Raw genomic sequence first — 25769 nt, 5'->3', positions numbered from 1 at the left:
AAACCATAAATATAAATTAAATTGAAAAAATATTTTTAATAAAAATATAAATTCAATTTAAAATAAAATTAAAAGTTAAATACTTAATTAAATTTCTCAATTCAAATAATATGAACAATAAAACAAGAAAAACTCAAAATATTTTTTTTTACCTTGAAATCATAAACAACAGCGGAAAATGGATTTGCATTCATTTAAAATAAAACAATAATAAAAAAAATGAATGTTTTTTTTTAATCAATGATATTTAGGTAGTTTCTAAATGTTAAACTAATATACACTTTTTGTGAGACAACCAAATTTAATAACCTATCATATACTTTATGTTTTGAAGGGGTCAAAGTTAAGAATCTAATGATATATAGTAGGGTAACTACAAATTAAGTACCTAAATTATTACTTTTATTTTATTTTGGTATCCAAATTTTATTTTATTCAAAACCATTAATAACATTTAGTTTTGATTTTAATTCAATATCTCGCTATTAAAAAATTAAAAAAGTTGATGATGTTATATTTTTCAATGATATGTGGCATTACCTTATGGTGACATATTAACATCACAGCTAAGTTTTTTTTATAGCTGGATACCAAAATGAAACATAAACTAAACGTTATGTATGATATTTAAAAAATAAAACTTAGATATCAAAACAAAACAAAAATAATAGTTTAGGTACTAAACATATAGTTTACCCTATATATTATATGTATATAAATATAAGTATATTATTTTCTCAATAATTCTTTTGTGGAGGGGACATGCCCCCACTAGTCCTTTAGACGTTCCGCCACTGTGAATAAACTCGTTCATTGATTTGTTTATTTATATCGTGAATAAACTCGTTTAATGACTAATCTTGCCACTTGCATTTCGATATCCATTTGGAGAAAAGAAATTAGTACTTGCACGCATTAATTCACATATACAAAACCTTACTTTTTCTTTATTGTCACTGTTTCTTACGTACATCCAGACTTAGAGGGGACGTATTTTACAAAATTTGAATCTTAAACATCGATATCGTTTTCGAGACTTGAGTTTTTATAAATAGCAACTAATGGTTTGTTGATTCGTCGGTGAAGTTCTATTTTCCGATGATCAAAATATAGAATTCATCCGTGAAAATGAAATGAAACTATGAGGCTTTGTTGTGGTTAAGACGGCATATTGGGTGGGATTGGAGTATGTGCTTTGGAGATGGGAATAATAGTAATGGTGACAGAACATCTACAAAGTGGACAAGTAGAGTTGGAGCGTAGCCAACGATGCATGCATTCCATGTGAAACACATGTTTGCAGGTTGGGAGTTGCAGCAATTCCTCTTTAATCTCAAATTCACCCAAGCAAACGCTACATCTGTAAATACATTTCCCAAAAATATGTTATGCAAATTACAATACAATCAAATATACTATTACCAAGTGTTAGACAAACGTACGAAATAATTTGGGTGGTTACAAAATAAAATCCTTAACAATCTTTCTTAATTATTGACAACATGCATATACCCTATAAATGCAACTGCTTAAATCTGAGACATCAAAGGCGAACAATACTCTCTTTAATCACTGAAGACACTCGATAGATTCGTGTGTGTTTGAAAATTAATGATTTAAAAACAAGTATATTATATGACAATACAAATACACTTTCCAATATTATATCTAATTTATTATTTCCATAGAATATCTTATTATATCCATTGTTGTTGGTCTTATAAAAAACAACCCACACCACCTACTCAGATGGTATTAGTAATCCCATTTGCATCTCCACAGTAACTAAACAGTATTATTAAAATACTTGAAGGCACGGTTTTCCTTATTGACATCGTCATTATTGCTCTGTCTTGCAAGCGACTTCCATATTCTGAGCTATGGAATCCCTTTAAACTACATGGTTTAACAACCTTCACTCGATACTTAAAAATCACAACCACCACAATGTTTCTGACGGTAGTTTTCACCTCTAAGATTTTCTAACTCCATTAGAAGGCCTCCGCCAATTTCTTAAGAGTATATTTAACACGAAGCATAAAGCACCAAAGAAGCGATCTCATTTGTTAAAGGGATAGTTTTATTCTTAGAGATTTCAAGTTCGAATACGACGTATGTAGGAGTGTTTGTACGTTTAGTGTCAAATAGTTTAGAGTCCTTACTATATAATAATCCCAAATTAATAAAAAAGAAAAAGTAAGGATCAAAATAAATAATAATAAAAAAAATGTTAGTCTAATAATCAGAAAGGATATAAGTTATTAATTTCTTTTCAAAGGAAAAGAATGTTTCATTAAACTAGTTGTAATATTGATGAAAGGAATTCAACATGGAATTGATACTAAAGAATCAGGTACCTTTTTTTATTCTTTGATATGGATGGTCCTCATTCATTTGTTGATTTCTCCATTTGCAAACATAATCTTCGAAATACTTTGTGGGTAATAACCATTAATTAAAATGAAAAAGTCATGTGAAAAGCATTAGAGTATGGAAATTAAGCAAATTTTTAAAGTTTTCATCTGAGATGGACACCCAGTTTATGGTCAATTTCCAATCAGTCCTTTTCCACAGAATCATCTTTTATCAATTTCAGCTATATATATATATATAGTCACACTTCAAAAGCACATGGTGTAGGGCATATTGGGATATAGGCAACAGTGATTGCACATAATGTATTATTACTTACAGGGGCCAACTCCCTAATTTTTTGGAGGGTCAGGAGTAAATTAGAATTTGTAAAGAATAAAATATAATTTTACCGTTGCTTTACCTTACTTATAATTTTATTATTTTTAAGAGTTAAATAGAAACTTTATCATTTTGGCTCAGAATATAATTTTGTTACTATCTAAACCTAAAATTTTAAAATTTAAAGGGGGCTAACATAAAATTTTTACCCAGATTAAAACAGTGATGCAAACAACCTCGAATTAACATAAAATAAAATCCGAAAATGATGTTCTAATTATGCCTCCAGTCCTTGTTTGTTTCGACTCTTGGAATTTAGTATCTCTACTTATAATTCCAGGAATTATCTCTTCTTCCCCGACTCAAAAATGAAAGCCCAATCAATAACACTGTTAATTGATTTCCACTGAACTTGACTGTGTTTTCAATTTAGAAAGTGGGAAGAGTACAGAAACTTGGGGAATAATAAACCCAAATGACAAATAGGAAAAAAATAGTTGGGGTGAATACAAGGTAGTATATGATCGAAATACTGTCAATCATTTGACAATGAACGCTCATATACTCCTATAGTCGTTGTGCTCGAACATAAAACCTCAAGGAATAATAATAATCCCTTAACCATTAAAATCGTTTGGTTTGTGTTATGCCTATCCCGGTGCATGATTAAACCGAAAAGGAAAAATATGATAACTTACTGCGTATCCCTAGTCTTCAATTCTTCATCAAATAACACCGTAGGCAGCTTATCGGTAAGCTCCATTTCCAAAGTCAATTGACAAGGCTGCATGGTAAATGCAGATAATTACTTGCAAAGAAAAAACAGTAAAATATGCAAAAGTTATCAATCAATGCATGAAGAATGAATAAGTAGATTAAATATCAGGACTTACCGTGGGGTTAAAATCAGTAGTAGTAGGAAGAACAGGGCGAGAGTTAGAGAGAGTAGATGCTCTTCTCTTGAGGAAAAACAAGTAAAACAAGAGGAAGAGAATGATTGAGAAAAGGATGGGAATTGAGAATATGAATGCTTGGTAGAGTTTAAGCTGAAGAGCTTGAGGATAAAGGTGAGGAGCCGGAGGGGGTTGAGCTTGAGGAACACCCATCGGCTTATACCCTAAAGATATGAAGCTAAAACAAAATGTTTATCTATAATAGAAATGGCAGGGCTATCTCTTGAGTAGGGTTTAGCTGTGTGTAAATATCTAATATAGACGCTGCTCATACTTGTGCTGAAAAGAGGGAAAGATTCTTAAAGCAAAGATGTTAAAATAGTGCACAAAGGACATGATGATAGATTGAAGATGCGACCTGTTCAAGAGGTGGACGATTCATCCGGTCAAGTAAATATATGCATATGTATGCATACGTAGAGCTGTAAATGGGATGAGATATAACACGAGTTGTTCGAAATCGATTCAGTCAAAGCTCGGTTAACTCTTTTATTGAATGGATTCGACTCGAGCACGAACTTTACTCTCCTTAAATTCTTAATGAGCCGAAGTGAGTTACTTAATATTCTTAATGAGCCGAAGTGAGCTACTTAATATCCAGCTCGAAAAGTTTGTGAGCCATTAAAAAATAATAATAATAATACATTAAACTTTTATATTTTTAAAATTAAATTATTAATAATATTAACATTTATATGTTGTTAGCGTTAAATATATATATATAATATAAGACTTTTATGTAATTAAAATCAATGTTCGACTTTAAATTTGAGTTTGAGGTTCAATCAATTTAAGTATGAAAATATTTCAAGTTGAATTCATATAATTTATAAATATATTTTATAATTCATAAATAATAAATCGAGTCATCGAATAAATCAATTCAAATTTAACTTGGAATATTAATATCTAGATCCACATAACCTATGAAAAAGTGTATTGATGATTGTACTTGTTTAGTTACGCAACATTTTCATTAATATTCAGCATGAACACCAGAAGAAAAAGTGATCAATTTAAAATTTAAAATATAAATAATCAAAATTTACACAATAAAAACTATTGATGCATCGAAATTTATTAAAATATAAATATATACTAATTATGCTTATTTATACTAAGAGAAAATACAAAGAAACCATATTTATCCTTTGTCAAGCACATCACTCTCCACTAATAAAGAAGCCATATTCATTCTCACGCTCACATCTTCTAAAGTTGTAAACATGAATCAATCCCATATTCTTTATCATGTCTTAAAAGAAATCCAAAACAAATCTTACATTATTCTAGTCTTGTGCTTAATGGAAAAAATGAAAGTTTAAATGATGACAATTAGGCACCTCCTATTCTCTACTTAAAAACCGAAAAAAATAAATAAATTATTGTGTTTTAGGATTAATTCTTTTGGTATGTAACGATAAATTTAACGTGATAATATAATAATTTTTTATTTTATTCTTTTGAATAGTATGGAGTGATTACAAGTTGAATTTATTTATAATCTTTGCTAGCCATTGACAATTCATACACTTTACAAATACAACTATTTGAATTTAAAACCCAAAAAATAATACTATATTTAATAACTGAAACTACTCAATAAAATATAGATAATGTAATCATAATTAATATATTACAATGGGATCCACACTCATCACACAAATTCAACTTTTTAGTCACCTAATACTAAGAGTTCCTTCTTCTTCTTCCATTTTAACCCTCACATGACAACGAACAGATATTAGATAGAACTGGTTCACTACGTCATCTATGATTCCAATCAATAATATTTGTCTATCTCATTTTTTAAGATGAATTTTTTACCTCTTTCCTACATGTAAATAAAAACTGAGTAATTATTTGAAAAATATTTTAAAATATGTGACTCTTATTCATTACGACTATAGATGATGTGATGAGCTGAATCCATCAAATAATTTATCCATGACACCATATAAGAACCCACTATACTTGGGTCATCATCACTACAACCACTTTCTACTCTTCGCAGAGTTATATTTTGTCTTGAGCAAACAGCTCTTGTTTCACTCTCCACTAATAAGAAGCCATATTCATTCTCCACGTCACTTCTAAGTTGTAAACATGAATCAATCCCATATTCTTTATCATGTCTTAAAAGAAATCCAAAACAAATCTTACATTATTCTAGTCTTGTGCTTAATGGAAAAAATGAAGTTTAAATGATGACAATTAGGCACCTCCTATTCTACTTAAAAACCGAAAAAAATAAATAAATTAGTGTTTTAGGATTAATTCTTTTGGTATGTAACGATAAATTTAACGTGATAATATAATAATTTTTATTTTATTCTTTTGAATAGTATGGAGTGATTACAAGTTGAATTTATTTATAATCTTTGCTAGCCATTGACAATTCATACACTTTACAAATACAACTATTTGAATTTAAAACCCAAAAAAATAATACTATATTTAATAACTGAAACTACTCAATAAAATATAGATAATGTAATCATAATTAATATATTACAATGGGATCCACACTCATCACACAAATTCAACTTTTTAGTCACCTAATACTAAGAGTTCCTTCTTCTTCTTCTTCCATTTTAACCCTCACATGACAACGAACAGATATTAGATAGAACTGGTTCACTACGTCATCTATGATTCCAATCAATAATATTTGTCTATCTCATTTTTTAAGATGAATTTTTTACCTCTTTCCTACATGTAAATAAAAACTGAGTAATTATTTGAAAAATATTTTAAAATATGTGGCTCTTATTCATTACGACTATAGATGATGTGATGAGCTGAATCCATCAAATAATTTATCCATGACACCATATAAGAACCCACTATACTTGGGTCATCATTATCACTACAACCACTTTCTACTCTTCGCAGAGTTATATAATTTGTCTTGAGCAAACAGCTCTTGTTTTTTATATCAATAATTAGTACTATCTTTGAATTATTCTCGATGGCTAACCCAAGGAGCAACCTCCAAAAAGCACGATTTCTAGATAAGTTCTCATAATATTTGATAATCTTCAAGTATTTTTGTATGTTCATAAGATACATTTTCACTTTCTTTATACTTAAAAAATGTGGTTTTATTCATAAAAATTATGGGGCACCATATCCTCATGTGCCTTGTCTACAGCCTATCGGGCACTCCTTCAGGTGCCTTGTTTTTACATATCTGAAGCTCCCTTCGAATGCACCCTCGAGTGCCACCTTCATACACCAACTCAAGTGTCTTATCCACACTTATGACTGCCAATTAAAGTAATAGCATAATCAATCTCTAACATGTCGGAGGTAATAGTGTATTTAACACTAAGGTAATGGTGCAAATGTCGCTAGTCATACATTTAGCCAATTTTTAGTGTGCCAATTCTCCCTAGTCTCGAAAAATGTTACTTTTAGGCTTTCTTCAATTAAAAATGAGTATTTTTTACCATACTATTATGTCAATGACAAGTCATTTTCTCTATGATATGTGTCGAGTTTTTCTCTTTACAATGTGTCAAACTTTTTCCTTCTTTAACATCAAAGCGGTACAAGAATTAAGCATTATGTCTCTCTACCTTATCCTAAAAAGGTGAATAATCTATTATGGTCACAAACTTCATCTTTATATCAAACTTCATGTATTTAAAAAAAACATCAACAAAAAATAGTTTTAAAAAATATTCATTATATAGCCTTCTATCGACTAAGGAGGAAAATTGTTGTATTTATTAGGGTAAACTAAGCATTTAGCACCTAAAGTATCAGTTTTGTCAATAGTTTTAAAAAATATTCATTATATAGCCTTCTATCGACTAAGGAGGAAAATTGTTGTATTTATTAGGGTAAACTAAGCATTTAGCACCTAAAGTATCAGTTTTGTCTATTTTAATACCTAAATATTTAATTTTTTTAAATCATACCTAACATTTAATTTTCATTTAATTTTAGTATCGTGTCGTTAAAAACTTAACGTGTTTAGTACCTAAACTATCTGTTTAGTCCATTTTAGTACCTAAACTTTCATATTTTTTTTTCAAACTTAACATTAAATTTTGGACAGAGTACTAAAATGAAACAAACACTAAAACTTTTAATGACGGGTACAAAATAAACCAAAAACTAAACTTTGGATATGATTTGAAAAAAAAATTAGGTACTAAAACATATCAAAATTGATAGTTTAGGTATTAAATGAATAATTTATCATATTTATTATAATATAATAGTAATTATATACGACAGTTAGAAACAGAAAGATCCAAGATTTGTAAGCCATAGAGCTTTGATAACCCGGAACCCATGCAAGTGGAGGAGCCGCCCGTCACCGAGGTGATGAGGGCGGCAACTGAAGAGAACGAACCTGGAAGAAGAAACAAAAATATTAGGGCATTTGCGGGAGAAGAAACACAAAAGGAAAATACATGGATGAGATCGTGGAAGGATACGGTGATGGAATCATCACTGTACAACTGTACATTGGGATGCTTAAAAACTCCTCAAAGATCGAGGAAGAAGAGTTGGAATCAGGCGAAGAAGAAGAGGATGTTGAGGACGATACCCCGACAATCAAGATTTCCACAGAAAATCAAAGAAAGAATCCGACAACCATGGACGAAAGCTTGAATCATAAAGGTGTTGGGGAAGACAAATTCATACAAAATATTAATGACAAGAATAGGGACAATATGGAATCTAGAGAGCGAATTTGAGTGTATCGATTTGGGGAATGGTTTTTACGCCGTTAAATTACAGAGCCCAAGTGACAGGTTAAAAGTCTTGACAGAAGGTCCTTGGAAAATATTTGATCAGTACCTGACGGTTCAAAAGTTGAAGCCGAACTTAATCGCCAGCAACGCAAATGTACCCTTCACAACCGTGTGGATTCACATTCCTGGATTATCGATTGAATATTTTAACGGAGAAATTCTTGCTATGATAGGTAAAGTGGTAGGAACACCGCTGAAAGTGGACTACAATAACCAGGGGAAAATTCGCAAGAATCTGTGAGGAAGTTGAACAAGCCACTTCTATGCAAAATTCGAGTAGGTAGTATGGTGTTAAACATAGAATACGAAGGACTTCATTTGATATACTTTCATTGTGGAATAGTTGGTCACAGAGCAGTAGATTGTCCATTAAAAATTGTGGAAACTAGTATATCCGAAGAGGAGAAAAGAACCAACACTGTCCAAGAACAGCAGGGAGAAAAGAAGGAAAGATTAACCATTATAGGAAAATACGAAAATCAAAGAGTGTACTGAAAGAAAGCATGGACCCTGGATGGTGGTCCAATTTCACCAAGAATCAGGGAAAGAATAAGCGTGAGAACCAGACAGAGAACAGGTTAGAAATCTTGAACCATGGAAACCCAGAGACCAATAACGAGGAAGAAGAACAAAACGAACAAGAACAAAGAATGGTGGAGGAAACATTCAAAACAGAGAAAAAACACCAAGAAAGAAACTTTCTACAGGACTGGGTGGAGGAAAACAACCTATCAAAAGATAAGGAGAATAGCAAGAGCAACTCAAAGAATAACAGGGGAAAAGAAGGGTGCTCAAAACACTTTGAAACTAAGAATAAATCTAAGACAACAACAACCAACGGAATAGAGGAACGTGTTAAGGGCATGAATAAGACGAGCCAGAATGAAACGCTTAGTAGCAATCCTACTGCAAAAATGCTAGGTAAACAGAAGGTCAACGAATTGGTGGAAAAATGAGAAATGAGACCACCTGACAATATGAACATTGATAGTGAACTAGAAGAACATATGCAAGATGAACATAAATGGAATAATTCCACGACCCAGAAAAGAGAAACCTAGGGGATTGTCATTCGATCTCCCCAATATGTATGGATACCACTCTTAATGCGCAGGAGTCCCAAGTGTGGGAAGACCAGAGTTCATTCGAAATTGCAAAAATCTAATCTATGATGAAAAACCTGATATTATCAGTTTGTTAGAAACCAAAGAAAAAAGAGGGGACTGGTAAGACACTCCCGAAAAAATTGAGATTTGAAAATCAGTTCAAAGTACCTGCTCAAGATTTGAAAGGAGGTTTGATTATCCTTTGGAACTCAAGTCAAATAGATGTAGAAAATTGCTATTCGACTGATCAAGCAGTGCACTGCGAAAGTAAAGAGAGGGAGAAGACTTGGCTGACTTCGTTCATCTATGTTCAACCTCGCACAAATAAGAAAAAAGAATTTTGGGAAGACCTAAGCAGCCTTTCTGACACCACGACAAACAGTGGTGAGTGGTGGGAGGTTTCAACGATTTTGCTGCTTTAAATGAAAGAGAAAGAAACGATTCTAATTGCCTCGACTGAATTGTTAAATTCCAAGAAAGGTGGGATAGAAGTAATCTTATGGATACCAGATGTATGGGAAGTAAGTTCATATAGGTCAGAATGATTCATGGTAAGGTAGTTCTCTAAGAACGTCTGGACAGAGCTCTTCAAAACGCGGATCCCGTAACTTTGTTTCCTAACCTTCGAACAATCAACTTACATAGAAGCTACTAAGATTAGATTCTTGTAATCACCAATATGGATTATAAGATGAATAAAGAGAAGAGACCGTTCAGATTTGAGGTAGCGTGGCTAACCCACCAAGATTTTCAAATAGTCTTGAATAATGCTTGTAACAAAGAGAAAGATAATTTAGCCGAAGCGGTGGCTGTAACTAAGAAAGACATCCAAGAGTGGAAAGAGGGATCCTATTGAGATATTTTTAAATGCAAGAGAACCATTCTGAATCGACTAAAGGGAATTCAATACTCGAAAATTTGTCTGAGATCTATATAGTTGCAAGAGCTTGAAAACAATCTAAATAAGGAATATCAGCAGATCCCAGCCCAATAAGAAATCCTATGGCTCAAAAATGGAGACTTGATTGGGTTTTAAAAGGCGAACGGAAGACTAGGGCTTTTCACCTTACAACCATCATTCAACGAAAGCGAAACATAATTTTGGGTCTGTGGGTGGACGAAAACTGGTGCATATATCAAGTTGACCAGAGCAAACATGCGGTGGACTATTATTAAAATCAGTTTAACAGCAAAGATTCCATCGAGTTGAATGAACCTTATGATAAATTCAAGCCGATTATGAACGCAGAGGAGAAGAGAAACATCACTAAACCTGTTACGATTGAAGGAATTAACATCACTCCATTTTCAATGAAGGGCCTCAAAGCGCCAGGACCCAGCGAATTTAGTCGATATTGTATAAAAGAAACTCTCCTAAATTTTGTCAAGCTGGCTGTTTAATCAAGAGTCACAGATCTGGAGATTCTAAAAGTTTACCTTGTTCTCATCCTAAGATTGGAGGTAGCTGACAGAATTTTGTTGTTCCATCCGATCATTCTATTCAAACTTCGTACAAAATCTTATCTAAAGTCATGGTTCAACGAATGCGACCTGCTCTCCAAAAACTTATCAGTCCTTACCAAAACAGCTTCCTGGCAGGCAGGAACTCAACACAAATGAAGTGAGAACGAGGAAGAAAATAACTCAAGGTACGACATATAAGGAGTGTGATACTAAGAGAATGCAAGATAGCCAAACAAGTCTGACAAGATCTTAAGGCTCACCAAAATGATGACCAATTCGAAACCAGGGAACTCACAGGCTGGCTAAAACTTAATAGTCAATCAAAGAGAACCAACGAAAATGGTGGCAGTTGGGGAACCCTATTCTCAGCAACAATATGGGGACTATGGAAAAACAGAACTGCAATGTCTTCAACAATAAAACCAGAAACCCAACGATCATCAAACAAAACAGTAAAAAACTAACAGAAGGCATAAAAGTAGCTATAGAGAACACACAAAGAAAAGTTATCGATGAACCGAGATGGGGAAAATGGAGGAAACTACCACAATGAGCATGGATCCTCAACACGGACAGAGATTGTAAGGGACAATCCGGCGTTGCTGCAGTAGGTGGCCATTTTAGGGATGAAAACGGTGATTGGAAAGAAGGATTCATCATGCAAATAAGGAATTCCAACAGTCATGATGCGGAAGTCTAGGGAGTTAGACAGTCTCATTCTTGCAAAAGCCTTGGGGGAAAACAACCTAATCGTCGAGCCCGACGCTAATTGGGTTATGGAAATCCTGAATAAGAAAGCTGTTGAGGATGAGCAGAAGTCATGATAAAAGACTGTGAAAAGCTCTGCCAAGCAGGATAGGTAACAAAGGTGAGACATACTTGGAGAGAAGGCAATAGGAGCAAGGTTTCAAATCTCGATCGCGTTTTCTGTTATTTCGGATTGATCGTGATTGCGGCTGTCGCGGACATCTTTACAACCGTTGCGGTAATTCGGACTGCGATGAAACCGCTATATCGCAGACGAAATCGTGGTTACGGACCGTTTTTTAAAACCCTGAATAAGAGTGCCGACTGCATGGGGAAAACTACGTTGGATAGGGCGCGCAAGGGGTACAAGTTCTCACTGAGCCACCGGTGGAGGTTTTACCGTTTCAAAGAGCAGACGCTGAAGGAACTGTTTTACTAAAAAAAGTAGACTGAACTGTAATTTTCAATTCTAATGTACCAAAAAAAAATACGACAGGTGTCAAATGGGTCGTTCGGATGGTATTTAAGTCGAGTCATTTTGATTATAGATTATATTCGGTTTAATTTTATTCAGTTCAGATCGAATCTGATTCAAATTTAGTTCGGATATATGGTAAATCGGATCAGGTCGGGTCGGGTCAATTTTTGGGTCTAGTGATTATTGGGTCGAGTGATTATCGAGTCTGTTATTTTTTGGTTCGATTCAAAATTGATTCAATTAATTTTTGGGTTGGGTTAATATCGGATCAGTTAGATGTTGTACATGTCAAAATATGATTTGTTAATTTTCAGTTAGGATTAACCTTTGGATCATGTCAATTCGGGTTAAATTAGTTGAGTCTAATTAGGTATATATATATATTCTTCTAAAAAAATATGTCTTTGCTTGTCAATCTTATCATTTACACTTAATTTTAATTCTCAATCATTTAATATTTTAATTTAAATTGTTATTTAGAGATGATAATTTGACACAAATATATAACGCGTGATAGAGTTTGTTACCAAAATTTTATACCGATCATGTCCGAAAAATTTATAATGAGAACTATTTGATAAAGAAATAATTTTTTATTAAAATTTCTATTTTTAATAAAATTTTTCAATAAGATATTTAGTGGTTAATTATAAATTTAATATTTTTATTAGATTTTAAAAATAATACATAAGTAAAATTTCTATTATTTTTATTATAAAGCTAATTTTTTTATTAAAATGTTAACATTATTTAAATAAAATTATTATTAAAATAAATTTCATTGTTTGAATTAAAGTAAAATAAATTATATGTTAATCATACAACTTTTGGTAGTAACTTTACTTTATACTTCTTCATATTAAGAATTTTTAATTGTTTTTAGAAATTATCGAATAAAATGTGAAGATAATCTTTTAAACAAAAAATGATATTAGACAATTAAACTATTGTCAAAGGTGATATTGATATTCATTAAACTATTATCAAATGTGGTGGTTAATTAGGAGTATAATTCAAAAAGATAAAATAAAACATGTATTATTTTACTATTAATCACATTGTTAAAATATATATAATAACAATTAATTATTCATTCACTTTTACTCATTTATCAGTTCAAAAATATTAGATTTGGGTAAATTAAATTCGTATTATTTTCGATTTGGGTTATTTTATTTCGGGTTACTTTTAAGTTTGGATTACTTTTGGTTCAGTTTAATTTTGATTCGGATTCCTTCAAGATTAGGTTAAATTGGGTTTGGATTGTTTTCGATTCATGTTGTTTTGGGTTAGGGTTGTTTTTGGTTCATGTTAATTTCATTCAGGTTATTTTCAGTTTAGATCAAATTAGAATGGGTTCATATTGGTCCAACAAAATTTTGGATCGGATATAGTTCAGGTCATATATGATTTAGATTTCGGATCAAATTTTATTATTATGTTCGGGTTAATATCGTGTATTAGGTCGGGTAAATCAATTCAATAATCAGGTTTGGGTGAAGTTTGCAGGTCTAACGACAGTGAGACCCCCACACCTATCATACCGTGTCATTTTTTACAACCACCTTATGAGCAGGGATGTTGCTCAGAGGTTACATGATAATTCAATACTCTTCCTCTCCCTATAAACCCCCCCCCCCCCCAACTCCAACAGTAAGGGTTCACTTTTCTTCTCCTTTCAAGCTTCCTATGGCTTCACCCAATAAACCTTATTATTTTTATGAGTAATTTTTTGTGATTACAATGTAATATTTATTCAAAATTCTTTTTAGTAATTGACAATGTACATACACTCACGAACACAACAATTTGAATCCAGGACCTCTAAGAAAAAAATAATCATTTTAACCACTAAAACTAATCTTATTTAATTCATCACCACCACTACAACCATCTTACGAGACTTTATATATGGACACATAAACCATATGAATTTCCTAGAGTAATTAACTACCACTTTCCCGCAAACAAATTTTATAATGAAATTAGTTATTCTAAATCAAAATCAAATATTAATTTAAAATTATATTCTAAATTTTTATACCAATTAAAATTAAAAATTAAATATCTAAAATTATTGATCTATTAATTTTGTAACCCCCTAGATATTAAGATCAAATCTTGACGACCACACATTTTAAATTAACGGAAGTCATTTGCATTTCTAAATTTATCGTCAAAAATCGAAGTCCCAAAATAGATTCAATTTATAAGTTTGTATAGCCCAAAAATAAAGTCTGAGTTCCCATAAAACAATGCATGCTAAAAATGAATTTTGAAACCTATCAAAATAACTTAATGTCTCAAAACGCCCAAACGGTAAAATCTAATAGAAAGTTGTTTAAAGAATTCAAAGATTGAAAATTTTCATACGAAATCTAGCAAAATACATATAAATTCATAAAAATCTAAGTTTTCATCTGTATAAAATTACCATTTACATATATACATTTGAAACATTACAAAACTCAATTATATGATTTTACTAACCATTTAGAACATATCATATTCAAAACTTTATTTACATGCCAACCACTATAATTATTACAAAATACATACTATTAATTTCTTTTCTGATATGATATTTGGAAAGGAGAAACTGATATGTCTTGCTTAACTTTCATCATTCTTCCTCTTCTCAGAACCTACGCGCGAAACAATCACACGCTAAGTCATTGACTTAGTGAGGCATATAAAACATATAATAAAACTATAAACATTTCATATAACAAAATGCATACATGCATCTATACCATTATTATCCACAACAACCTCATTATCATGATTTTGTACTTATCTTTTCTGTGTACCATATAACATCATATAATTCATGTGAAACATTTCATATCACCAAAAGCATATACATAACATATATTGTAGTGATTATTATCTCTTTATTAGCTCATGTACACAAAGAATTCAGTGTAAACAATAATAGCACGATATCATATAATAATGCAAATACTTTTGATATCTTTTATAGGCCCATGCACACTGTTGAGAACTGAAGGTATGTGAGTACATTGAGGTTGTGCACTAATGCTGTCACCACAGCTCGTATAAGTCCCAGTGAGTGGCATATGAAATTTTGTCCCGAAGGACCGCGTAGAAATTTGCACCGAAGTGCTGCGTAGAATTGCACCGTAGTTCCATATAAGATTTGTCCATAAGGACCACATAGAAATTCCTTAAGAATCATATACATATACCAAGGATCAAGTAGGTGTCTCAAAAGACCTCATACATGCTCCAAAGAATACATATACGTCTCGCTTCCAAAACCCAACTTAAATTTCAGCTAATAATCAACAAAATAGAAAACTCACCTTTGCCTAGCTTCCAAGGTGGAGAAGAGAAGAAGATGAAGAAGAAGAGAGTTTTCATCTTACTCTTCCCCCACGTGTTTATCTCCTAATAAAGGGGAAAAATATCATTAATGTCAATTGACCATTTTGCCCTTTAATTCCTTGAATAATTACTAACAAATTTCTGGAAATATTCTCAAATAAATCATTGAACTATTCAACTATTCTACTTTAATCACCAAATTTCAAAATTTTACAATTTAGTCACTAACCCATAGTTTGGGATGTTACAAGCATCATCGCAGTAGGACTTCCAACATCTTCCTTAGAGTATTGTATTATAGCTTTAGTGGGCATATGTATTCATATAACATTACTCATGTATTTGGTGTATCGAATTTTAAGTTTATATTATATTTGATTTTAAATAATATGTTATAAAACACCGATTTATAAAATGTTTTTATAATTTTCATGTGTGTTTCCTAATAAAGGGGAAAAAATATCATTAATGTCAATTGACCATTTTGCCCTTTAATTCCTTGAATAATACTAACAAATTTCTGGAAATTTCTCAAATAAATCATTGAACTATTCAACTATTCTACTTTAATCACCAATTTCAAAATTTTACAATTTAGTCACTAACCCATAGTTTGGGATGTTACAAGCATCATCGCAGTAGGACTTCAACATCTTCCTCAGAGTATTGTATTATAGCTTTAGTGGGCATATGTATTCATATACATTACTCATGTATTTGGTGTATCGAATTTTAAGTTTATATTATATTTGATTTTAAATAATATGTTATAAAACACCGATTTATAAAATGTTTTTATAATTTTCATGTGTGTTTATTTTTGATACCATGTAGTACGTTTTTAAATACAAATGAACATTTTTTGGAAATTAAGGGTTATCTCGATAGCCCAATGTGACACTTTAGACTAAAACGGGTTTAGGATATTACATTTAGTTGTATCAGAGCATCAGATTGAGTCAGTCCTAAGACCAAGTTGTCAATTATAGTAAGGTGTCAGTGAATACATGCCTCTAGGAATTGAAAGTACTCGTATAAGTTTGGAATTCTGATGATGCTTCATTTTTTTATTGTGTTGTAGAGTTTTACGATGGTCGATAGTTCCAAGCATAGTCTCGAGGATAGGATAGAGAGCTGAGCCTTTCATCCCGATAGCGTCAACATTAAGTTCTTGTCTAGGGTAGAGGATCATAGGGTCTTGTTAGGTGTGGGAATCATAAAGGCGACCCTCTTTAGAGGTTTGAGTTCCACTCTCAAGGAGATAGTGAACGTTATTCTTAGAGCACAAACTATACAGCCAACCGCCTAAGTGTTAGTTCCAATAGAGTCCTAGTGAAGAGACTGAGGAGGTATAAGACAATCAACTTCTATGGTTCATGCGATGATGATACTATTTTAGTGATTAATGGTTGAGAGAAACCATAAGGACTTTGAGACAGCTTTACTTACCCAGATGGTAGGTTAGAGTGCTCCACCACTTTGCTAAAGGGTGGTGCTATCGATTGGTAAGAGATCATAGAGATGGTTTTACTGAAAGATTAGTTCCTAAGCAATATTAGAGGCTAGTACATCAGTGAGACACATATGGATCATTTGAGGATACAATTTTCTCAGTTAGTGTTGTGAGATCACTTAGTATACGAGTACGAGAAAGATTTTTTGGTTGAGTCATTACATTCCAGAGTTAGTTACGAATGGGTCTTTGAGGTGTAAGAGGTTCCTCGAGGAACTTCATATTGATATTCATGTGTAGTTGGTGGCAGACCCACCTAGGGTATATTCAGAGTTGACACATCAGGCTAAGGCCGTGGAGAGGGTGCATAATATGAGGAAGAATTTGTTGGGTGAGTCAGGCACCCAAGTATAAGGACTTATATACTAGTAGATCTATCTCAGTCGATGCCAGAAAGGGCCAGAGGTCCGCACAAGTAGAGAATAGCGATGTTAACTTTGTCACTCCAGTTGATTCAGGGATCAAACGTAGGATCTCGTAGGAGACTACCAGCTTCACCGTCTGTGGCGAGCTCTAGAGGCATTGATATAGTTGTCAGATATCTAGAGTGTGAGCATTATGGCAAAACTCATCAAGGAATGTGCTTTAAACTCTCTAAGAAATGATATAGACGTAGATCTTTAGAACAAATAGTGAGGGATTGCCCTAGTTCAAATAGTGATGTCTCGGCTAGATCTGGGGGATCGATTCTAGTTGTTCAACATACCAGAGAGCCTACCCAGAAGGGTGTTGGTTTTATTCTCAGATAGAAGAGTAGATGAGTGGATAGACATGTTCTTGACTCTACTATGCATGATCTACCTTGTCAAATCACATAGTGGTAGGGCTAGGATGTTGATATCGCAGATGAGATGCAAGGTATATTTTCAATTATCTCATTTTTTCATGTTGCTTCAGTAGGCATAAGTGCATGCATTCTTTTGTGATGTCAGGTGAATTAGTTAGGTAAAGTATTTGTGTAGAGGATCCAAGAACGAGTATCCAAGTTCCTAATTGGCGGGTCTTAGTAAAATAGACAAGGCTACGTTAGATATTATTTGTGGGCTTGGGTTAGACTCGGTAATTGACCTAAGGGAAGTGGTTAGCACAAGTGTTGCTTTAACCGTAAGATTTCATGTCTAGAGATTTAAGAATATGTGGTTGTTCCTTATGGAGTTTAAAGTCAACTCTAAGAAAATATCTAGCCGTAAGACCTTTCACCCTTGTGTGTTCCTTAAGGTACCATCCTTGTGGGTTTTTAAGTCAGATATGAGAGTATAAGGATGTTCGTATCATCAATTGAAAGTATGTGTTACGGACCCCGTAGAAATTTAGTAATCCCATGTTCAACTTTAGAGGTAGAGATCTCCATGAGAGTGTTAAGAATACCTAAGTCACTTTAGCTTGTAAAATGAGAACTTATTTTTCATACTTATCATTATATGTCTCATAGTGTCAAGGCACTTCAGTTGCTAAATGGGCGTAGATACCCCCAAGTACTCACAAGGAGTAATTTAGTAGAGTGTACATTTCGATGCAGCAATTCCAGAATTCCACCTAAAATACTAAGGGTAATATATGTAAGATAGTTACTTACGAGCCTCAAGGTGTAGATTTAACTGGGATGAATTTTGGGCAAATTTAACTAGGATGATAGATACTGCTAGGGAGAGTATCGATACTACCACTACAGTATAGATACTGAGGGTTCTTGGTATCGATACTGGGCAAATCGATATTTGACCTTAGGGCATCGATAGTACAAGTAAAGTATCGATACTACCCACTTTAGATGGTTAGGTTTGACCTCGTTAAGGCCCATAAGAGTTAAGGATGGCCTATAATAATAGTCAGCCAATGACAAGTGATCCTCCAAACTACCCTAGAAATCTATAATGCATCCTTTCTGTATATCCTCTAAATTTTGAATAACTCGCTTAGACTGACCAACAGACTACAGGTGATAAGCCATATTGAAATTTAATCGAGTACCCAAAGCATCATGAAATGCTTTTCAAAACTGTGATGTAAACCTCGAATCTCGATCTAAAATAATAAATAAAGAAATTCCATAAAGGAAAACAATCTTTGAAATATACAACCGAGCTAATATATTAAGAGTATAACACGACTTAATCAAAAAAATTAGGCAAACTTAGTGAGATGATCAATGATAACCAAATGAATCCTTCTTAGACTTTGTCAAAGGCAATCCACTAACAAAATATATAGTTACTTTCTCCCATTTCAACTCTGGAATCTGAATGGATTGAACCACAGTAGATGAAAATTGATTCTCAACCTTACATGTCGATGGGTCAAATACTTAGCCACATAATCATTGACATCTCTTTTTAAAGCAGACTAATTGTATCTTTCTCTGAGATTTTGATACACATTTTCCTCATTTTCTAGTGTTTGGTTGGAGGAAAACTGGTTGGCCAACGTAAACATTTTCCTGGTCAATAGAATTTCCTTTGTGTTTTTTGGAAAATATCTTACGGTCTAATTTTTCGTAAGTCATTTTTCGAACTTTTCACTTCAATGAATAAATACTCAAAATAATTTTATTTTATGAATTTAATATTAATATATTATTATTTTAATTAAGATATTAAATATTAAAATATTTAAAATATATTTATTAATATTTCTAATAATATAATATTATATTATTTTAATTTTATAATAAAATACTCAATAATATTATAATAATATAAGATATCATATTTTTATTTTTATAATATATAATAAATTATTACTAAAATTTATATTATTTATTAATTTCATATAAATAATATTATTTACGTGTTTAACAAAAATATAATAATATAATAATATTTTAGTAAATATATTAAAATATATTGATTAATACTTTTTAAAATATAATATAATACTATTACATTAATAAATAATTAATATAATTTATAATATTTTTATTTCAATAAAATGTACTAATATTAATATTTTTATTAATAAAATTATAGAAATAATATTTTATTAAAAATAAATAAATTATTCTAATATTTTAAAAAAAATATTAAGTTTTATTATAAATAATATTATTTATTGTATTTAGTATTTGTAATAAATAATTTTTAGAAAATCATCAGCTAGTGGAGAATGGTTTAAACAATCTCTTCCAAACACCGTAGAACATTTTCCAAAAAATGTTTTCCGAAAAATGTAATTCATTTTACGAAAAACATATTCTGAAAAATGTTTTCAGTGAAACAAATGGACCCTTAATCCCACCGGGATGTATAGAATAAAAAATATAATGAGTTTCCCTCTAAATAACATGTTGTAACTCACAATCATTTGTCACACACTAACGTCCTTGGAAGCACAATACACCATCCTCATCGAAGGTGTACTCATAATCAGAACTCTGCTTAGCTTTTTAACAAATGGAAGTAATGATACATTGAGAGGTTGTTTCAACCTAATCTCAATTGCCAATGTAGGCATAACTCAGAGCTCAGTTAACAAAGTACTATTATCATATAAGCTCATGCTAGCAAACATATCCCTCAAATCAGTAGTAGTTCTACAACTCAAAGCATCAACAACTTTGTTGGCCTTCCCAGGGTGGTACTCAATCTCGAAATTATAATCTTTCAAGAACTCTAACCAATGGTGTTGTCTAAAATTAATATCTTTCTAAGTCAATAAATATTTTAAACTTTTGTTATCAATATAGATATAACACTTATCCCCATAAAGATAATACCTCCATATTTTTAGTGCAAACACCATTGTAGCCAACTCTAGATCATGAGTATAGTAGTTACACTCATGTGGCTTCAACTGAATAAACACATAAGTTATTACTCTCATATGCTACATCAGAACTTAACCTAAACCATTGTGAAAAATCATTGTAAATTGTATAATACTTTTCAAACTCTAGTTGGATCAAAACCAAAGCTTAAGTTATAACTAATTTTAACAGCTCAAAATCTTACTGTTAAGTTATCTCATACTTCCTCAGAAGTTTCTACAAATGAGCTACAATCATAGAAAACCCCTCTACAAACCTCTAATAATATCCTTCCAAACTCAATAAACTACGAATCTCTGTCACATTCTTAGGTTGCTTCTAGTTCATAACAACCTCAATCTTCTTTGGATCAACAGAAACACCGTTGGCATAAATAATATGACCTAAAAATATTACTTCTCTAAGCCAGAATTCACACTTGTTGAACTTTGCATAAAGTTATTTTTTCTTCAATGTTTGGAAAAGAATCATTAAGTGCTCGTCGTGTTCATCCTCAAACTTGGAATAAGTCAGGATATGATCGATAAAAATAATAAGGAACTGATCCATATATGGTTAGAACACTCGGTTCATATCTATAAAAGCAACAGGTGCATTAGTTAACCTAATGGCATTACCAAGTACTCGTAATGACCATATTGAGTCTGAAAAGCCATCTTCGGGACATCTAAATTTTTCACTTTAAGTTGATAAACTAGAGATAAATTTTAGAGAAAATTGTTGCATCTCAAAACAGATTAAAATAATTGATAAGCTATAACGAGTATTTATTTTTAATCATCAACTTATTCAACTTATGATAATCGATGCACAAATGCAATGTTCCATCATTCTTCTTAATAAAAAGTATAAGAGCTTCCTACGGAGAGGTACTAGGCTGAATAAAACCTTAGTCTAATAAATTATATAATTGGATCTTCAACTCTCTCAATTCTTTAGGTGTCATGTGATAGGGATAGTTAAATTACGAACTCTACATCCCTTTCAGGCAGCATCAAGCAACTCTTCTGGAAAACAAATATCCCGGAAGTCTTTTATACTACAAATCTTTTTAATTCCAGAAATATACTTCCTTGAATCTAGAATATAAGCAAGGTACACTATGTCATTCTTTCTACACATTTTCTCAACTACGCAGGTTGATATCACATTAGACAGATAACCCCATCACTCACCTATCAGAATAACTTCCCTATTAATGAACATCTCCAAAACTGCTCTTTTACGTTCATAGTTCAAGTTAACTAGATTTTCCTTTAACCAATCGGTTCCAAGAATAAGATCGAACTCATCTAGTGAGAGTTCCATAAGGTTTTCCAGAAAGTTCTCTGCATAGATCTCAATAGGAAAAATTTAGTAGATATTGTCAACCATTACCGATTGATCGATAGGAGACAAAACAATAATAGTATAAATGGATGGCTCAATTGAAGTTTCAAGATTGTGTATAATAGAACTCATATTGTAAGAATGTGTAGACCCACTATCAAGTAATACAAAATAATGAATAGGTTGAATGGTAAAAGTGCCTACAATGACATTTGACTCATCACGATCTTTCTAACGTCTCATAGCATAAAAAAGGGCAAGATGTCTAGCCTCTAACCTCACAGAACCTATACACTGGGTAGATCACCCCTATTCAAAGAACTCGATGCAAACTAGATGATAGGAGTATACTCTAACTATGACCTATTAGTGTTTGAGATCGTCCCTAAGAACGAGTAACAGTCTGAAATGTCAAAGCAGTCTGATATGTCAAAGTAGGCTACATGTAATGCCCTAAATATTGATTTAGGGACTATATTAAAATGATTCAAAAATAGGAGGATTTATTTGATTAAAGGATATAAGATGAGAATGATTAGGATTATTGGTTTAGACTAAATTGTGACAATGGATTTTTAAGAGGGCATTTTAGTCTTTTAAATGAAAAAGAAATTAAAGTGTATTTTTAAATTGGTATTAATGATAGGGGGAATGGGAATTAGGTTGCAAAAGTTTTCTTTCTTTCTTCTTTTTCCTTTTTCCCCGTAGAAGAGTTCTCCCATAGCTTAAAGTTTATTTTCAATTTAATGGTTTATTCCTTAAATTTTTATTGGTTATTGAATCCTTGTATATAATGGAAGCTTAAGGAATGATTAGATGAGATTAAAACAATGAGATAAGGGAAATAAAAGAGATTTTAGAAAAATGAGTTTTATTATGATATGTTAGTATAATGGTATTTATGGATGATTATTAGTAGTTTTGACTTGTCAAAGAGGTAAATGAAAGATTACAAGATTGAATGAGTGTAAAAGCAAGTTAGAAAGTTTGGTGTGATTATTAGAATCCAATGTTATTGAAGAATACTAGATGTTTTAAGTGTCTAAATGAAGGAAAGTTAGTATGGTTAAGTAGAGAAGAGTTACATAGTATTGTTAGAGGCAAATGAGAGGAAAATTGGCCAGAATTGGGTACGTATCGGGTTGAAAACTAGAAAATCTTGGCATGGGTATCGATACTTATAGAACAATACCAATACTATAGGCAAAATTTGGGCTGAATCAGATGACAAGTATCGATACTGATTCAATCAGTATCGATACCAAATGAGGTAGTATCGATACCATGGTAAGGGTATCGATACCAGGTAAAATCGAACCTAATTTTGGTATCGATACCATATAAGGATATCGGTACTATAGTATAGTAGTATCGATACCATGGTAAGGGTATCGATACTGGACCACATTAAATCTAATTTTGGTATCGATACTGGAAAGGGGTATCAATACCATAGTAGGGTAGTATTGATACTAATGTGGGAGTATCGATACTAAGGAACCAAAATTTTAAGTTATGTTGATATTGTTGTAGAAAGGTTAATAATAAGTACTTTGATTAATGTTATGTTATGATTGTTAGGAAATACACTAACAATTAATATTATACATGTGTTTAATGAATCTGGGATAGATCAAAATCAAGCTCCCGAGTCGAGTAAGGCAAAAGGCAAGGGTAAGGTTCCGGAGTAATCATCTCTCCAGTTTGAATATCTAAGCAAGATGAACCAGGTGAATGCATTTAATTATGTACGTATATGCTATAATAGTCAAAATGGTATGAAATATTGATGTATATATGGTGATTACCATAAGGGCACTTTGTGTGCTAAAATGTCAAGGAATTCATACTAAGTGTATGAATTTCCATATAGGGCACTCCGTGTGCTAACATGATAAGGAATTTATACTAAGTGTATGAATTTCCATATAGGGCACTTCGTGTGGTAACATGATAAAGAATTCATACTAAGTGTATGAATTTCCATATAGGGCACTTCGTATGCTAACATGAAAAGGAATTCATACTAAGTGTATGAATTTCCATATAGGGCACTCTGTGTGCTAACATGAGAAGAAATTCATACTAAGTGTATGAATTCCATATAGGGCGCTTCGTGTGCTAACATGATAAGGAATTCATACTAAGTGTATGAATTTCCTTATAGGGCACTCCGTGTGCTAACATGATAAGGAATTCATACTAAGTGTATGAATTTGCATATAGGGCACTTTGTGTGCTAACATGATAACGAATTCATACTAAGTGTATGAATCTCCATATTGGGTACCTTTTGTGCTAAAATAATATGAATTCCCGTATGGGAAATATATGTGTTTAAACTTAAAAAATTATTAATAAAGAAGTGGATTTTCATATTGGTAATAGGTATACAAACCATACAGATTTGATTGATGGTTGATGAATGAAGATATTAGCACTAGTGATGCAAATTATAGAATACTTATTGAAATGTAAAGTTTAATAATATAGCTTGTGTTTATAACTTTATTTATGATTAATTATGCCTCACTAAGTAATACTTATCTTGTGTTATTTCACGCGTTGGTCGAATACACCTGAGTAGGGAGATCTTTGAACTTCCAGACAGAGTCGCCTCATCAGTAGCCGTATGATATATTTGTCTACTTTTGTATATTTTAGTTGGCATGTAATAGGGTTTAGTAAAACTCCTGAACCGTATTTAGATTAAACTGATGTAAAATGAGGAGGGTTTTAACATCTCTTTTTGTGCGCCTATTTAAGTTAATGCATGTTTTCTTTTAAGTGAATTAAATGTTTTATAAAATAAAACTAAATTTTATGGGATTTCGAATTATGAACAATAATATTAGTGATGTGACATCTGTACCTCGTATACGTATGGGTATACGAGAGATGGGTGTTACATTTATTGGTATCACAACTATAGGTTTAACCGATTCTCGGCAGAAAATGATTGTAGTTGATATAAAAATAGTTTACATTCCACTAAGATGTCAAGGTTACTGATAGGGTATAGAATGAATGTAAAAGATGTCTCTCCTTACTAACTTAATGTATGATTCTTATGATTATGGTGATAGATGTCAGATTATACTAATTCAAGAAGAGCGGTTGGTCAAGAGAGTAGAGACGAATCGGGTAGTGAGAGCTACAAAGAGAATAGCGAACATCCGATTCTGTCTGACAATGTCAGTGCACCAGCACCTCAAGGCATGCCTGTTCCAGAGTTTGAAACTTTTATGCAAGCTCTATATGCTATTCTGACAGGATTTCAACCTCTTCTGCCTCCCCCTGCTCCTCTAGTACCACAAATGCTAATCCCAAATGAGTTAAGAAGTTTGGGAGCTCTGGAGTTTAGGGGAGAAGAAAGTGAAGGTCCGATGGAAGTGAACTTATGGTTGAATGATGTAAAGGCAATGTTAGAAAGTTTATAGTGCTCGGATCATGAAAAATGGGCGGATTTGTATCGTTACTTAGAGGATCTACTCGGGTATGGTGGACAAATACGACGATGTATGCATCTCCCGAGCAAGTGATTGTAGTTCTTCCAAGAGGTTTAAGAATAAGTATATCGGGGATCAATTCATGAGATCAAT

At 32.2% G+C, this 25769-nt stretch overlaps 2 protein-coding genes across 2 annotated transcripts; one reads left to right on the top strand and one right to left on the bottom strand.

The window, feature by feature from the left end:
- Positions 1-960: 960 nt before the first annotated feature.
- Positions 961-3854, bottom strand: LOC120196663 (probable E3 ubiquitin-protein ligase RHA4A). Its single transcript, XM_039198409.1, has 3 exons — positions 3588-3854; positions 3393-3478; positions 961-1360 (listed from the first exon to the last, which is right to left on the bottom strand). The coding sequence occupies exons 1-3, from the start codon at positions 3798-3800 to the stop codon at positions 1159-1161; spliced, it is 501 nt and encodes a 166-aa protein (XP_039054340.1). The 5' UTR covers positions 3801-3854; the 3' UTR covers positions 961-1158.
- A 5068-nt stretch (positions 3855-8922) lies between these two features.
- Positions 8923-9375, top strand: LOC120196840 (FK506-binding protein 3-like). Its single transcript, XM_039198549.1, has one exon. It carries the CDS (start codon positions 8923-8925, stop codon positions 9373-9375), a length of 453 nt encoding a protein of 150 aa, XP_039054480.1.
- Positions 9376-25769: the final 16394 nt, after the last annotated feature.

Source organism: Hibiscus syriacus, unplaced genomic scaffold (assembly GCF_006381635.1).
Source record: "Hibiscus syriacus cultivar Baekdansim isolate YM2019G1 unplaced genomic scaffold, ASM638163v2 tig00117034_pilon, whole genome shotgun sequence".
Classification (NCBI taxonomy): domain Eukaryota; kingdom Viridiplantae; phylum Streptophyta; class Magnoliopsida; order Malvales; family Malvaceae; genus Hibiscus; species Hibiscus syriacus.
This window is presented reverse-complemented; position numbering and strand designations above follow the sequence as displayed.